General features: G+C 34.9%; 1 protein-coding gene across 5 annotated transcripts in view; it reads right to left on the bottom strand.

Moving 5' to 3' along the window:
* The window catches only part of DMXL2 (Dmx like 2), a 58,569-nt gene that overhangs the window by 19,025 nt on the left and 21,913 nt on the right, over nucleotides 1-17,631 (bottom strand). For 3 of the 5 annotated variants that reach the window (XM_068696497.1, XM_068696499.1, XM_068696502.1), the window contains exons 13-27: nucleotides 17,437-17,558; nucleotides 16,301-16,390; nucleotides 14,167-14,284; nucleotides 13,317-13,436; nucleotides 12,683-12,916; nucleotides 10,239-11,918; nucleotides 9,841-9,951; nucleotides 8,906-9,075; nucleotides 7,500-7,597; nucleotides 7,181-7,346; nucleotides 5,967-6,231; nucleotides 4,146-5,245; nucleotides 2,897-3,088; nucleotides 1,257-1,333; nucleotides 561-691 (exon numbers count right to left, since the gene is read on the bottom strand). In XM_068696497.1, the coding sequence (XP_068552598.1) occupies nucleotides 561-691; nucleotides 1,257-1,333; nucleotides 2,897-3,088; nucleotides 4,146-5,245; nucleotides 5,967-6,231; nucleotides 7,181-7,346; nucleotides 7,500-7,597; nucleotides 8,906-9,075; nucleotides 9,841-9,951; nucleotides 10,239-11,918; nucleotides 12,683-12,916; nucleotides 13,317-13,436; nucleotides 14,167-14,284; nucleotides 16,301-16,390; nucleotides 17,437-17,558 (4,674 nt within the window). The remainder of the gene's footprint in view (nucleotides 1-560; nucleotides 692-1,256; nucleotides 1,334-2,896; nucleotides 3,089-4,145; nucleotides 5,246-5,966; nucleotides 6,232-7,180; nucleotides 7,347-7,499; nucleotides 7,598-8,905; nucleotides 9,076-9,840; nucleotides 9,952-10,238; nucleotides 11,919-12,682; nucleotides 12,917-13,316; nucleotides 13,437-14,166; nucleotides 14,285-16,300; nucleotides 16,391-17,436; nucleotides 17,559-17,631) is intronic. The other 2 variants (XM_068696498.1, XM_068696500.1) reach the window with 1 other exon arrangement.

Below are 17,631 nucleotides of genomic sequence, written 5' to 3'. Positions count from 1 at the left end.
AGATTGAAATAAAAACCCTTCTTTAGTCTGGGACTTCTGACTTGTGTCTCAGTTCAGTTTGCGTGTGAAACTGATGCCTCTTGCACTATTGCCAGAGTTGACTTCAAAATACTAAATCTATGTCAGTAACTCAAAAATAGCTGTTTTGACAGCTACAGCAAGTAAAGCATGTATGTAAGACAGTACTGTTTAAACAGCTAATGGAAAAGCTTTGCTTGGGGGTGAGAAAGACTGGAAGAAAACATTTTAGGACAACAAAGTAACAGCTTACAGACCTTATCATGAGGATCATCATCTCTTCTTTGAATAAGGTTTTGCAATAAAGTTTTTTTTTGTTTTGATATGTGAAGAAGCTAAAGGCTGTTACTAATTTGAGAACTAAATACAAAACACTTATCCATCATTGATCATCCATCAAATTTCATCCAGATTTGGTTGAAAGATTAGCATCAAGTTGTACTGTAAATTATTATACACGTATTACAGAACAGTGAGAAAATATTGAAATGTGGAGCTTGTCCAGTGGGTGGTGTTTAAAATAACCATTATTTTTGCCTCACCAGGCCACTGAGCAGGAGACGAATTTGGAGTTGCATGCTCTTCAATACTTTCTGTCCTCAGTCGGCGCCGATCACTCAAAAGCAGTCCTTGATAAACCATCCCTGTAAACTGATTTGCTTCTGTTTGACTGCTAAATACAAATCAATTTGTTTTTTTTTTCTGATGAGAAAGGATTTTAGAATATTTTTTCAATCAAGTATAGTACATTTCTCATTTTAGTTAGAAAATGCAACATTTAAAATTCTACAAGAATAAGTAAAGAGTTATATAATTTCATGGAATACAAAATGTTTTTTAAAATTAAAACTTTGTATGCTTTACAGCTTTCTCTTCCAGTTTTAGTTTTAAATATAAACTTTCTGAAACCTGACTTAAGTTAGGCTCAAATATTTCCTGCACACCCCTATACAGCAATGATGTGCTGTGGAAAACAGCAGTCAAATGTTCTCTCAGAAGCATCTTAAGAGTGACAGCAGATTGTCCTGTTATTTGTTGGAAAAAAAACAACTGCTGTTATTTTATCTGTATAAAACTGATTTGGAGTATCAAAGCTAACAAAATGTAAGCTGTATAATTATCTACAGCCATACACAGTAATTTAATCGCTTTTCTTAGACACAAGCATGAAGAATTTCCATTTTGGATGCACAAAGTATACTCCAAATGTAGGACTCTAAGAAAACTTCTATTTGTACCTGTAACTGTGGCTGTCACACAGTGCTTGATAAATGGATGCAGACAGTGAAGCTGCTAAAGAATGAAGCGTGTGCACCTAAAATAAAAACAGCTGGTAAATTATATATAAATTATACATAAATGGTGTGTAAAGCATATTTCTTTCTAAACAGCATTTAAAAACGTGTTATGCAGAAATCTCCCAGTTTTAAACCAAGTGCAGGAAATGGTAATTAAAAATAGCCCTAGGTTTACAATACAGTATTTTAAAAATTCAACTGGTTGATAGAGATTAGTCAATAACAGTCAAAATCTAAACATACATATTCTAATATTATGCCTTCTAATATTATGTCAATATAATTGATTATATAGAACTCTCACAATATTGTAATAATGATTTCTATAGTAGGAATGGTTCTTGGAAGCCATATTATATGACATCATAGCTCAATATAGTATTAGTTGCTTCATATGGGTAATACAAAAGTTTGTGTAATAATTGTATGATTATTTTATTTTATATATAATCTTGTTTTCACCTCAGTCATATGCTTAATTTTTTTCAAAAGTCTCTCAGTAACAAGAATAGTACTCTGTTATTGCCTTGCAATGCAGCAGAAACGCTCCAGTTCTTAAATAGAAGAAGAAATGCAAAAATTTCTTGGAAAGTCTGATGGAATCCAAAGTGTGATGAAAATGGTAATGTGAAACTGCTAAAAATGTAAGCCTGTAAGCTTTTTTTAAAATCAATTCTTTGTTTCCATCTTTTCCTACCATCTATTTAATAAGATGTTAGATCTCAGATTAAAGATATAAATTATCTAAAGAGTTTTGCAGTAAGTGTCAGTTTTCTCTGAATTCTCTTTTAAATAAAAATGCATGTGAAATGTGAGTTTTTAGAGTTAAAAAGATGCTTATTATTGCATAATGAGTAAATGAGAAATAAATGACATTGGGTTACAGTTTTAGAAATCTTTGACTTGCAATGGGACAACCCACTTAGTTTCCTATTTCTTCTCTACTTTCATCTAGTCAATAGAAAATCAAATTCATTTAATGACTATGAGTACTGATCTAAATGAACAACCTAATGATTTAGCATCTTACTAATTAACGATGCAATAGTCTTGGGCTCTTTGGCTTTTTTCTCCGTCTACTTAATGAATCTGAACAGACTTTATTCACTGTAGGGTGTGGAGCCAGATAAGTAATTCATCACAATTCCAGGAAAATCAGTACAACTGGAGAAATTTGTGCTGGAGTAAGATTTATAGTTACTATACTACGAGAAAGCTATATCTTACAGCCTCGCATCTCTACTTTCATAATCTCCCTACCGGATTTACCTTGGATGATGACAGTTATAGGATCATGATTAAGAGCAAGAATTCAGTACTTTAGTGAACATCCAAACTTGGAATATTTTCCTGAGAATGACTGACCAGAATTTGGATGAAAGAGAACTAACTAGATTCCAAAATATGTCAGAAAACACGTGGTTATCTACCATTTTCAGTTCATTAGGCTTAAGTGAGAAGGCCATTATTGTGAAAGGGGTAAGTGCTGAAAAGTTAACTCATATGCTATTTCCGTGGGCGTATTTTAATGCCATTTTATAAATAATCATTTAGCCTTTTCTGAGAACTGTTTTCGTTACCTTGACGTCTTCAATATTAGGATGTGGTGGTGATTTCATCTGCACAATAGTGTAAAGAATATCATGGATGTGGTTGTTTAAATACAGCACAGGATTAGCTATCACAGTTTTCGTGGATGCTATGCTTGCAGAAAGCAATGGTAGCGTTGTGGGTAATGGAAGTGGAGACTGAAGTTGTTTTACAGTAGTTTCCTGTTTAAAAGAAAAGATTGCATTTAAAATGATTACTTTGAGAACAAACAAACAACATCAACAAAAAACAGTAATTTTATTTATACTTTTTCCAGGGTTATTTATTCTCTTTCACTGACATCTACTCAGTTAATTCTTATTTACTGCAAAAACACAAATGACCTTATAGCCAAGTTTGCTAGAACACTTTTTGATTTAGTGCAGGAGAAGTATTTTTATGTAGTTCATTAAGGAGTGTTGGGATTGTCTACTTAGAAACAGTAACTAGATGTGCATTTGTAGTAAGTAGCATGGGTTGACATAGTAGTGACTGATCTGAGTTTAATAATAAAAGCCAAATTTGCACTAATCTGCATTTCTCAAGTGGAAAAGAACAGGGTTTTTGTCATCCCTTCTCCCCCGCCTTTTAAAATGACAGACTAAGTCCACCACCACCAAAACAGTCAACTATCGCTCCTGTTTTAAATGTGAAGAACCTGGGACTGGAGCCAGTTAAGTGATTTGCCCATTATCAGAGTATTTGCTCAGACTAGTCACTAACATTTGCTGGAAAATATCTATTCTGTATGAAATAAATGTAGAAAATGCCATAATATAGTAAAAGGGTGCACTACACCGTCTGAATTGGTATTATTTGTTGAGCCTTGACACTAAGATCTCACCCCTTATAGCCCCCTTGCATTGATTTGCAGTGGTGTAGAGAATGAGATTTTATCATACTTCATCAACTGTGAATTTAACTTACAGTTTTGATCACAATATTCGAAGGACCTATATAATAATTTCATTGCAACATAAATATAATGCTGCAGCTACTATATATACAGCAACATTTATGTACTATAATTACAGGTAACGTAATCCCCTAACAGATTCTGAAGAACCAAATAACCGGGATATGGATACAAAAAACTCTAATATACCAAGTTCTCACCCCAAACACATTAGACTTGCAGAACATGAGGTATCTATCTAGGCACAAACATAAGCATTTGACAAAACTGTCGGTCCAGAACTGTTCAGACTTGTTAAAGGAAATTAGTTTAATTTGCTTTACCTGCTGTGACTCTTGCAGCAAAAATTTCAGCTCCATTCTTACAGATGCTAAACCACCACCTTGTGCCCCATGAAGACTACAATAACTTAGAAAAACTCTTAGAAGAGCTTGGTTCTTCTGCAGCCACCACTTCCGTCTTTCGGCATGTTCTCGTTTTGCTTGTAACCTACGTCGTTCTATCTGGTGCCGTTCATAGGAACCAATGTCTGGCTTATCCATAATATCCTCATGATCAAGTAGATCCCCATTTACTTTGGTATATGTTTTACAGTAGTCTTTGCCACCTGCTTCATGGTTGCATATTTCATGCATAGCAGCAATCTCTTTTTCAAGCCAGTTGTACAGCTGAAATCGGAGTTTTCCTCCATCTACCTCATAACCTGTAGCCAAAGTCCTCAGTTCAGTCATTAGGATCTTCAAACAGGCTCTGAACTTGAGTTGTTCAGCAATAACATCAACCTCAGTGTCTCCAATATCAGAAATCTCTCCATGTGGTGTTTGTGAGACGTTAATGTCTAAGGTTTTCTTATCTTGTTCTTCATTCTCAGAACTGGATTTTGAATTTTTCATCATTATGCCAACATCCTTATCCTCATCGTCTGACTCACTTTTGTCTTCACCCCAGTCAAGGGTAAGAGGCTCATCATCAAATTTTACTGCTGGCTGACTCCAGTCAAATTGTGCTGAAGATTCAACAGTACCCTCCAGCGCAAAGGAAGTTGGAATTGGCTTTGACCAGTCTATATCACCACTTCCAGCACCACCCCATTGGGCTTTGGAATCTTGAATACCAGCCTGTATTGGAGGACTAGATAAATTTTTTTCTGTAGGTATAGTAGACTTTTTTCTTATTTTGGGAATTTTGGAAAGAACTTCAAGGGCTAGCACAGGACAACCCACTTTAAAGTGAGCATTTGCAGTAGTGAAGAATAATTTTCTTTCTATAAGATTAATTTTATCAACAAAGCTTTTTTCAGTTTTTAGACCTAAGGTGGCCAAAGTCCCTTCTGGTGAGCTGAAGTATCTTCGGATGAGCAAAGGGTGGGTGCGAAGATAATTGTAAAAACTGAATACCACAGGATTGCATGACTTGACAATAACTAAGGAATTAAACAGATATGACATCTATTGACAATGGCTTTCAAATGGTATTATTTTGCTTTGCAGTATTTCCTGCATTACAAAGATGTATCAAAACACAAAACCAAAGACAGTTTGGGGTCTAGTTGCCAAAACAAAGCAAAAGTATTACTTACTCCCCACAAAAAAAGATTAAAGGTATGAGTTGGATGAGTAGAAAGATAAGAAATACTCACATTTGCTTCGCTGCTATATTCCACTCATCTAAGCCTACAAGAAGCTGATAAGGCCAGGTGGATATTTTCCTAGGATAGGGAATATACTATAGAAATGTATGGAGCCACCTCTCTGTCACTTAACATTAATCTCAAAAGAGACAGGATAGGAAGCCCTGCTTGACAATGGTGATTCCTAGAAGCAAGAATGAGAACTTGAAGTCTGCTGGAAAAGACTAGCCAGCACTAAGTAGTAGAGAGGTATTATAGGGAAGTACCAAACAAGGAAGGCCCTCCAGAGTTTATCTGACAGCAAAACTAAGTTCAATACAGGGGGGTTGGAGAGAAGCTCCTGGAAGAAATTGGGGAAAAAAAATGAAGAAATTGAGTGGGCTAGTATATAATCCAATTAATGATTTCAGCATAATTGCATTTCAAGAAAAGGGAGTACGTGCATACACAGAAAGTATTACCCCTTCTCTACTCTGTCTTAGATAATTCCATCACATTAATGTTTTCTCCTTACCTGGGTTTTCATCGTCATCTTTAGGTGTTTGTTCCAATAAAGTGTCCAGTGCTCTAGTGTAATCTTTCATTATCCAGTATGCAATGCTTCTCAGAAATGGATCGGAATGCAATTTAGTACAGCTGAACCCAGTTCCATCCTTATGGCAACCCAAAATTTTTTCATGAAGAATGGAGGTGTATGTGGCAGAGGTTTCAAACTCCGATTCGTATAAACGAGCAATAACCATAGCCAACTGGATGTCTTCCATTTTCTCAAGGCACACCTATGATAAGAAAGGTGGGAAAAGGTCTCTTTATAATGAAAAGGTTGTTTTTTAAAACAACAATGAAGTGAATAGCAATATATGTTTACAGAACAGATTTTTTATCTCATATCTGATCTTTTGTGTATATATTGATTTTTGAGTCAAAAATGTGGTGAGATATATCCAAATGACATTTTCTTCCATGTTTGGGAAGAGGTGATCTGACTTCTATTTCAGCAATTCTAGTATGCATGGCAGTGCATCAGCATGACAAAAAAAATAATATACCAGTAGTAAAGGTAAAGACGTTATAGCTAGTTGAATAAACTTAGCTTTCAACTTTAATGTTAGCACATCACTGGAAAGATTTTCTTCCACTGACTCATCTGCAGAAATGTACTTTCACAGGTAAAGACTCACTGACTGCATACAATAGGAAGGATAAATAAAAGTTCTCTAATTTCCTTTATCTCCTGAGATATGTTGCCTAAGTTATGACCCTGCTGACAACTCTCACCTCCCTTTTGGCAGGAAACATCACAGCTCCACTAAAAAGGGATTATCAGGATGCTTCAGAAGAGCTCTCCGATTTCCTTTTTATGTTTTATTTTTTTAACTTGATGTTCTAACATTAGGAAATGCAGAATAGTTGGAAACTGAACAGAGCATTGCAACAACTTAATTACAACAAACCAAAGTTTTGCCAGTGGGTTTATGACTGCTCTTCCCAGGAGCCATTCTACTGAGAACTGATGTATTTGAATACTTCTGGCCTTCAGATTATCTTCTAAGCTGTTTTTAACAGTAGTGTGAAAGTAAATGGCATGTCTACAGGGCACAAGGGGGTCATGTACAGACATCCCCTTTCTGCTGCCACACTGTGAAAATGATCAGCAGAACAGCTTTTAAGGATGCAGTTACGAAGTTCAAAGTAGAAACTGAAACATAATTTCTCAAAAGCTAATACCTCTATAGCATCTTTCAGTGAGCCTGCTAGCAAGAAAAATGCAGCTGATTGTTCAAAGCGTTGTTTTCCCAACAAAGCAAAAGCATTTTTTAAAGCAGCTTTTCGCCATCTGTCTTCACTGAAGTTGTGGCTGAAAAAGGCAGTCATCTTTTCATCATGCTGGGACCTGCATAAAGAAATGTAATATATACAACTTATTATATAACCTTAGGATACAATCAATTGAACAACACCAATTAAACTCTAATCCTGAATGAGTTCTGTTTTGCATTTCTGGTTCAATTATGATTTAATCAAACTTACAGCTAGTAGAACTCACCTAAACAGACCCCACACTACTGCCTTTTTCTTCATAGCAAGATAAAAAAGTGCAGCATCTAAGGCATCATTGTTCCTCTGGAATGAAGCTTTTGCAACCTACAGTAAGCAAAATCTAGTATTATTACTGCAAATATAAAACTTGCTTTTAACCTAAGAACGTATGTTCTCTGTCAGAGAGGATGGTCTGGGTGACCGCATTATTTACATAAAGCAACAGTAATTTCTTTCAGAATGTTTTGGAGAAACTAATTTTTTGATAGGTGACAGCTCATTACACAGTTAATGTTCTTAAGGTTCAGAAAAACAGCACTACTCCAGATATTAACACCTCCCCCCCACCACTACAGTGGGACGTTACAACCATGAAAATAAAATCTTTTCATCAAAAGTGTTACAGTAACTCATACTATTAGGAGAAGTTCCTCTTACATTATTTACATATTTGTAAGCTAATACAAGTATTTCTTTAATGACCTTTTTTTTCTTTTCCCCTGTATAGGACTAGGCAATGTAACTGCATTAGCTTTAGAGGACTAGAATAATTAAGTTTTGCTCCTGGATTCAACAAATATTCTGTAACACTAAAATAAATTATTTTTACAACCTCTGAAATTTAGTAAACTATGAAGTTCCACAAACAACTCAAAGAGTACATTAATTGTTGTAATTCAGAGCAAAGACTAGTAATAAATCAAATCCATCAAACTTGATAAGAAAGCTGAAAATCTTATTAAATCAAGAATTTAAATCTCTTGGATACCTACAGGAAACATTTTAAAATAATATCTAAAAAATATACTGCATTTTATCTATTATTAGAACTCCTGCAAAAAAAGCTCTGCATGAAAATAGGATTTGATGTTATTTTGGTTTTATATAATATAGGTGTATATTTCTATAAAACACTATTTTTGTGACTCTCCAGAAAGGAGTAAAAGCTGCAGTTATTTTCTGCTCAGGCCTTTTATGTTCTGTACTATTTTAGTATCAAACCCAACAGAATTTACAAGAGGACTTTTTATGCATTTTGAAAATGAAATGTTTATTTCTTAAATAAGACTCATTATTGAATAATTTCCTGTTTCATCAATAGATATATGCTGTCACATATATCTGAAGAAGGCTTGTTCTTAAAATAGAGTAATATAATCTTAAACATACTGTGAAATGTGGGGGAAATGATTAGGTCTTTCAGAAATGGCTTTCCTAACTCAAATGTGGTAAATCAGAACTGCCAACATTATCTAACAGTACTAATGTTTTGGTGCTGGATATGGAAAAAAACAAACAACTGTTAAAATAGTAGCTGGGCTGCAGTACAAAGGGATCTGCTCTACACAAGTCATCCTAAGTATCTGTTAGAGCATAACAGCACATAACTATATTTGTAAGCAATAAAAATACCTTCTCAATACACCTTCGGAGTGTGTTGATATTCCTGACCCACCAACCTATACCCATAGCTCTTAATTCAGACCACTGTGGGTCTCCCTTCTGGATAGCTGGAATCATGTTGATCAACTCCTCCTCCGCCTCAGAATGAAAAGCCCATGCAAAATGACAGGTAGATAGGCCTAAACAATAACATAATAAAATTCAGAAAATTAAAACTTGTTAATAAACAAATGGAATATGTTAGAGAGGCAATTTTTTTTTTTGCAAAGGGAGTTTTGCAAAGTGTTGGTAGATGTCAGAGGGACTGTTTGTCACAACTGTTCAAGAAAGAGTGGAAGCATCTTTTTTCTTTCTCTGTGAAACATATGCTTCCCCTCGGTGCTTCCTCCATTCCTTTCCAGCACCCTGTTCATATACGTTCTTGAGTTTCGTATGGTGCTAGATAGAAGCAAAAATATGTAATCTCAGAGACAGATCCATCCTGGCCCAGAAATCTTTCTGTATGCTGTTGAGGCAGTAATTGCTTTTCTTTCTGTATTTCAGAACAGCATTTATTCAGAGCAAGAAAAAAACCTGCTGTGATGAAAATAATAAAATTATCTTTGAGGGAAGATAAAATTGTACTTCTGTAAAGCAAACCCTTCAGTCCTCCAGCAGAAACAATGTAAAATATGATACAATTTGTATGTTATCTGGTTGGGGAAATTATTCATGCTCAAACTGAATGGCACAGAATCTCTCTTCTGTTCTAGAGCTTTACATTTTTGTCTGTTCACAGTGCATGCAGGGAAGCATATACGTTGCAAAACAAGGGCCTTAATGGAATAGGTGTCATCTAAAATTAATATGGAGATAATAAAAGTATCACAATATAAATCAAATATTATCAGGTCCTGTCAGCTCAACTGGATAAAATGAAAGTAATGCCACATTCCAAGAATTACCTTGGTGAAGTAGCTGTACTCGATACAGAGGTGGTAGTGATGTCAGAAGGCAGGTGTGCAAGCGCATAGCCAACAAATATCGTAAGCCACATTCATCTAAGGTATCTCTTCCTGTAAAATACAAAATACTGACTTTAGAATATGCAGATGACTACAGGGGCATATATATGACTTACTGTATGCAGCATGTAAGGAATGTATGTTTCTAAATTTGTTGTTTGCGATAAAGTATTATGCTTGAAATACAGCAATTTATAAAATGTTTTTTGCTCTAATGTATCTAATCTGAATAACTGATACTTGCTTTCAGCTTTTTTAATCCCAAAATACTCAAGGAGCAAGTTTGCCTTAGCTGGGAAGAGCAAGAATGTTAATTTAATAATATGCTCATTACTAACCTGAGTAATTCTTATCTCTGTTCTCATCTAGTTCAGTGCTTGTTGTTGCCACGGTGTCTGCCAAAGCTACGAGGAACATCTGCTCTAGTCGAGTGAGGCCTGGCAGACTTGAGTGCATCAGGTGACTTGAAAGGACACTGGCATGTTCTCGGCCAAAGTAAGTTGGACCATATTGTGAGAGATTAATAACTTTGGATTTACTTTCCCTCTTTTCAGGCTCGAAATCAATAAAGTCATCAGTTGTGACAGGCTGAATCTGGAATAGATCTGAGTACTGATCCTCTGTTTTTCTTTTAACACGATCTTCAGATCCCTGAGGTATTTTAGAAGTTTCTTCAGAAATGTAAGTGGCATCTTGATCTGCAGCAAGCAGAGCATAAAGTGGCAGTGGGGGAATGGAGTCTATCTCTGTGTAGTCTCGAGTACCATCTTTTCCAGCTGTGATGGTATCCTTTGCAGTACTACCACTTACACTAATGGTGCGAGAAAGATGGCGTTTAGGACCAGTTCCTTCTCCAGCTTCTGTGTCTTTAACTATCGCAACTTCTCCTGCAATACATTTAACTAAATGTGACAGAATGGCTTTGGCTCGGCGGACTTTACCCAGATCCATAAGTTCTAATAGCTGGGTTGGATGATACTGAGGGAGAGTAGGTGAAAGAACGTGAGCAGCTTCAAAAAGGCCTCCATCTTGAATTACAGTTGGAGTGCCAAAAACATCATCCACAATACCTGCCCCATCAATTACACTGGTCTTCTTTGCTATCAAGCTTGCTTTGAGTGGATCTTTAGTTGCTGTGTCTTCAGTAGTGAAAATATCACTTTCACCATCACCAAACTTGACAGCGTGTTTCCACTGTGCATAAACATGCATTTCACAGTCCATTCCCACCACCAGTATACCATCTCTCACCCAGGAGAGAGAAACAGGTAGTGAAGGAGTGCCATCTACAGATGATACCAAATCAATTGATCTAAGCAACACCCACTTTGACTTTATACCTTGTTTTATGCTTCCACCTAGTGGTAAAGTAATAACAGCTACACCTTCTTTGCTGCTTGTTTGATCTGTTACAATTCCTGAAAGTCTTCCGTACATAAAGATGTTGGCACCAACTCCAACTGTCAATATATGTGAACCATCTTCTTTTGATACCCAATCCAAATGCACCAAATGCTTGATACTGGGCACCAGGCATTTGTCTTTATTCAAAAATGCATCTGATTTACTGTAAACAAATAAATTACTATCTACACTGACCCTTGAATCAAGTACACTTCCAACCCTAACTAAATCATCCAGTTGAATTGTCTGTTCCAAAACCCATTCTGATCCTCCTGTAGACTCACACTCAAGTATACAAACATGCATGGAAAATTCTTTTGAAACAAAACCGTTATGCTGTATGGGTTGTTTGTATGCTACTGCAAGACGTCCTGTGTAAGAACAGCTAACGGCAACTGGCCTTCCTACTATGGTGACTGTACTGCTGTTGTCTTCTCCTTCATCATTCATTAAAGGCCATTTTCTCCAATGATATGTTTCCCTTTCTTCATTTTTGCTGTTCAGGTCTTTTTCTACAGTACATCTCCAGAATCGCACTCTGTTGTCTGAACATGATGTTACTATCAAGTAAGGTGCAAGGCAGACTGGATATATTGATGAAGAACTCAAATGACCTGAAGTCAGAACAAACATTTAGTATCAGTAATAAAAAGTCAAATACCTATATGAGACAGACACAACATTGTAACTACTAATAGAGAACTTTTCAATTTGGTGGTTTTTTTTTTGTTTGTTTGTTTGTTTGTCCCATACCTGGGTGTGGGCAAATGTTTTAAGACGGATAACAGTCTTAACAGTTTAGATGTTAATCACCTGCAGTTCTGGTCACTATTCAAGGAAAATAAACTTGAACTAAACTAATTCAGAAAAGGACTGTTAGAATAATAAAGAAATACAAAGCTTCAATCAGATATAATAAGGGAAATTAAGATTAGGCTTGTGTAGCCTACCAAAATGAAACTTAAGAGGGGCACTATGGTACTTAAGAGTATTATGAGAGACACAGAGACAAACAGGCAGAAGTAGACGGGGTAAGTACATAAGTCAAAAGAAAAAAAAAGCATCAGATTAATGTTGGAAGGTGAACAAGGGGTTATAAATTGATCATAAATTAATTAAGACTAGAAGTTAAGTTTCCAGTCATTAAAGCAGTAAGTTTCACAAAAAGCTTTTCTACGAGGAATTGCTACAATGAAGAAAGGAGTGATTTGCAAAATGCACTTTTTGTGATTTGGGAGACATGGACATGGATTTGAGAGTGCCCGTTTATTCCCATGTTGCCTGTATCAGTTAATCAAGAGAGTTATAGGCTGAGAACATACTAGCTTATGAACTAGCAGATAAATTAGTGGATTAATTAGAAAAAAGTTAAATTTACCTGCTGAGGGAGTTGCTCTTATTACTTCTACACCAACAGGAAGATCCAGTGGTTGGCTGTATACAAGTCTGGAGCTCAGAATGAGCTTACTAGCAGTCTGAAGATTAGCGATTGATGAAGATCGTGGAATGGGACTTATGCCAGGTGATATATCTGGAGAAGAATCTACTGTCTTCTGTTCAGGTACACTAAGCTTATTCTCTGATAAAGTAGTTTTTTTTTCAGTAGTTTTTGCTACACAAAAGAAAAATCATTGCAAACAGTGTTAAAAATGTACGTGAGGAGAAAGCATAAACATGCTATAATCAGATATTTTTCATAGCATTGTTTTGGTTATGCAGAAAATAATTATATCGTGTATTGGCTGCTTAGTTGTACTGCAAATAATTTTATGCTATGATTACTCATTTAAGATATCCATAGTATTCTGAAATACTGAGAGTTTAAAGAATCCAGCACTTAAGTATATTACTCACTCTTTTAACAAATTTTCGTATTGTCATAGCTATGGAATGCAATCCATGTTTGCAAGAAACGTTACTCTTCTACTGCTTCTACAACACCAAACCTCAAATTTTCTGCTATGTTACTTAAATGTTCATCTCTAAGAAAATACAATTACTCACTCACTCACCTAAACAGGCTTGCACAGATTTGAGATGAAGATGCCACATCTGAAGAACAGAACAGCCATTACTATCTTTTTCAATTACTACTAGGTAGAACTTTTCTGAAAAAGGTGGTGGACGATAACCTGTAATTTAAAGACATTACCATAATCATGAAGTTTACATTCAACAATTGATAAAAACTGATACTAAAAAAATATTTTTTCCTCTTTGAAATTGTTTGATTACAAAACAAAATACTCAAATGGTACTATTAATAACATTTTAATCAACATTTAGTTTGTTCAGAGTTATAGAAGACTTAGTAAAATAGAGACTGACTTACAGCAAACCTGAGTATTAATGACAAATCTAACTTATTAGATGTATTTGTCTTCCTAATCAATTTGAACTGCTGTGCTAGATTATAAAACAGTTTTCAGTTTTCTCAGAGTGCTTGCTTTCTTCCTTTTTTTTTTTTTTTAAAAAAAACTTTTGAGTCTAGTACCAAATTCCCCAGTTACTTTCTATAGGATAAAAGGGAAAGTCAGACATATGCACCTTATCACCTGGAACAACATACTAATTCAGGAAATACACTTCTAGTCTACTTTGTACACATCTTTAAAATATAACACAAAGCATTTTGAAAAACAGACCTTGTCATACAAGTTAAAATATTTCACTGTAGGCAAATTAGAATAGTTTTATTTAATACCATTACCATGTAGACGATTTATATGAGCAATGTGAATCAGCCATTTCAGTGAATTCAATATATTCTCATTAAAAATGAATCTCGTAAATGCCTGCTAAATGTCAGTATTTAAGAACAGTTTTGGTACCTACTTCATAGCAGTTATTCTTATACTATACCTTGTGATGGCTGGAAAAATATCTCAGTTTCCTTCCCTTCTACATCTTCCTTTTGTGGTTTGTATCCCAAAATGAAGTCTTCTTGAAAGACATGAAGTAATTGTGTGTTTGTGCCACACTGTAAAATCAAGCAGTAGTTACGCTTTCAGAATGGTATAACAACATTTTTTACTAACATAATTATGTTTTTTGTACAATCCAACTATCGATTGAGGATCAATTACTTTCTTTTATAATTTTGAAAACTATCTTAATACATCAGAAAAACAGAACATTTTCATCTCTTACATTAAGAACAGCATGTTCTAGAACTTATTGTGTATATATTCCAACAGTTTCAATGAAATCTACCATACTAGACTAATTCTGTAATATTTTTGCTGAAGCTAATGACAGATTATTATTATTATTATTGTTATTGTTATTGTTATTGTTATTGTTATTGTTATTTTAGGTATAGACTAAAGGACTGTGGCAACAACTCTTAGACTTCTATCAATCTTCAGTGGAAAGATGACTGCAATGGATTGAGAAATCTGCTAACAAAATAAAAGGAAGAAACTGCACATATTCCTTCTCTTATAACTCAACAGCTGTTCCTCCTGACAACAACAGACCTCTTTTCAGTACCTCCACCCCTCTAGAAAGGAGGCTGCTGGCAGTGAAATTCATTTCTGCAGACAAGGAAAATGTTTCACAGCAAAGTTTTCATGTTGAACACATTTTTTTCCAGAGAAGCATGGAGAGGCATCTTTCTTCACACAGGTATTTTTGAAATCCTACCAGGATGAAATTGGCAAAAGCTGACTGACTCAATATAAAAGGTGGTTTTTTTTTAGAGCTTCAGCAGGTGCTATGGAGATAAAGGAGGTAGTGAGATGATGCGTGAATGACATTTGTATTATGGGAAAGTCTTTGGTCACCATCATGATTGGGATGTCCTCTAAGGAAACTGGATTCAGTGTTTACTTGTAGAAGAGAGAGGGCTTCTTCCTGACCCCAGAGCTTGCCGTCCTTTTGAATCTTTGCAGGCTGTTTTTTACATGTAAAGCTCTTCCTAGTCTCAGCCTCCCGAATTGATACATTGATTTCTACGTTCATTTAAGAAAGATTTAGATACTGAAAAATAATGACCCAACTAACTTATTTACCATTTCTGTAGAAGTTGGTAAGGTCCACAAATATTAATTAAGGTTTATACTAGGACATTAGAGGCTTGAAAGTATGACTAAGGAGCTAAAAGAAATAGAAAACATAAAATACACCCAGGATGTCTTGCTATTGTCTTTCCCACAACATAGGTCTTATGTAGAAGACTGTTTCTTACCTCTTAAGCTATTCCCTGTACTCCTCATGTCAAGTCATAAAATAATCTATAAAAATTCTAAAAAATATTTGATAAATCTGAACCAAAAATTGAAGGTCCTATGTGATTAATACTTACAAGACAAAAAAAAACAAAACAACAAACTGTTGTCAAATAGAGAAGTACTTCTTTGTATGTATCAAAAATGTCTATATGTCTAAGTAAAAAATGGTAAAATAAATTACTTTCCCAGGCTGCTACCTAACAGAAAACAGCACTGGAATTTGAAAGATCAAAATAATAATATGAATTAAATTTCATAGTACTACCATTCAATCATTTCATTGATTGAAACACATGGCTATATTAGTTAACAGGTAAAAGCGTGTCTTATGAGAAAGACAAAAAATTGTAAGTCATACAAGGCTATTATTACCACATTTTGGAAGACTTAAGTAGTTTTTGTTTTTTGTTGTTGGTGGTGGTCTTCTTGTTTGTTTGGGTTTCTGGAGGCAGTTGTGTTTTTTTTCTTCTTTCTTTAAATTATGATGGGTGTAAAGCAGTATTCAGTCAAGTTTATTTTAAACAAGATTTATGCCTAGAAAATATTGTTACACTCTATAACAACAGGCTTTGAGCTCCTCACAACTGTAAGTTGTCTCATAAAAACATTCAAGGTATCTCAACATTCACAAAAAATTCAAGGCAGTCATTATCACCATAGAGAAATGTCCTCTTTTTTCTGTATTTTCAACAGATTAGGTTAATCAGCAACAAAGCTATTAAACATTTTTATGTGATACCCTAAAGAATTAACCATTTATTTACTTTGTTAGTTATTGCATCGAGTTCAATAATGCATCCTGGTCGAGCAGTAGATTGTTGGCTCACAATGTTAAACACTTCCCCAATAAGTTTCTGAAACAGAGGAAAATGAGATGAGTTAGCATATTTTTTCTTTAGACAGAAGGAAATTGCAAGCATTTACAATAAACTGATGCTATAATTTTCCTTGTTGCTGTAAATAGTAATAGACTTCTTCCTGTTGTCATTTTGGCAGTTATGAATAATGCATTCATCAGGGCATTTGCACTGTTTTCAGTCTGCAGCTATTCATGGGGATAGCATACCAATTTACATAGAAAGTAAATGTTTATTTAAAGACTTATCTTTTCATAATAACATAACAATATAGGTACTATGAGAAACGCAAATACACTGCTTCACTTTTTTTAAACCTTCAGTTTTGTCACAACAAATAAATAAATAAAAAAAAATCAATACAGCTTATATATAAATGGAATGTACTATTGATTTTTGCTGGAGCATTCACAGTCGTTGCTCCTGTAATAGGTTCCTCAGACTGATCTGAATACTGACAAGCTATAGCTTGCAGGATAGCTTAAAAAATAACAGAAGAATGGAAAAATGAAAAATGTACCTATTTATACAGTAATAGTTACAAGGCCAGATTTTACTTTGCTCAGTCATAGAAACAAAATGTAATAAAAGAACAGAAAGAACAGACTACAACAGCAAAAATAAGAGCCAGTATTATCCTTAGCAATAACCTGCCCTGACTCCCTCCTATCCCATCATCTCTGTCCTCCCTCATATACACACCCTAGTGTATAAGTGTATACACCCTAGTCTTCACCTATCTTCACCTGCCCACTTGCTCCTGACTCCCCTCTTCTGAGAAGACAAAGAAAAAAAATTCGTTTTTTCTTTCACCACATACTACAAGTTGGGGAAACTCATCAGGGGTATTTTGTTTCAGTTCAGCCACTGTTAGTAGTAATATCCACATTACTGTCTGCTAATGTTTACAGACATCTGCAAAACATGTAATTATATAAGCTAGTATACAGACATGAGGAAATAAGAAAAATCACTGGAGAGGGAAAAAAAGTTACCTTAATTTTTATTTTAAAACTTTCAAGCCATTGCTACATAAAACTTACAGATGATTCAGGGTCAGCTAGTTCATCTAGAAGTTTTCTTGCATCTACAACAGCTTGATAGAGTCTCAAGTTTTTGCCATCAGATGCAACAAAACAAGCACTAGCGGAGTTGCAGTATGTACCTACAGAAAACACAAAAAAAACATTATAGTTAAAGAAAAAAATAGCATGAAATAGTATCACGTAGTCAATTAT

This window comes from Anas acuta, chromosome 12, assembly GCF_963932015.1.
Source record: "Anas acuta chromosome 12, bAnaAcu1.1, whole genome shotgun sequence".
Lineage (NCBI taxonomy): Eukaryota > Metazoa > Chordata > Aves > Anseriformes > Anatidae > Anas > Anas acuta.
Note: the sequence above shows the minus strand (reverse complement) of the source record. Positions and strands in the feature narration are given on the sequence as shown.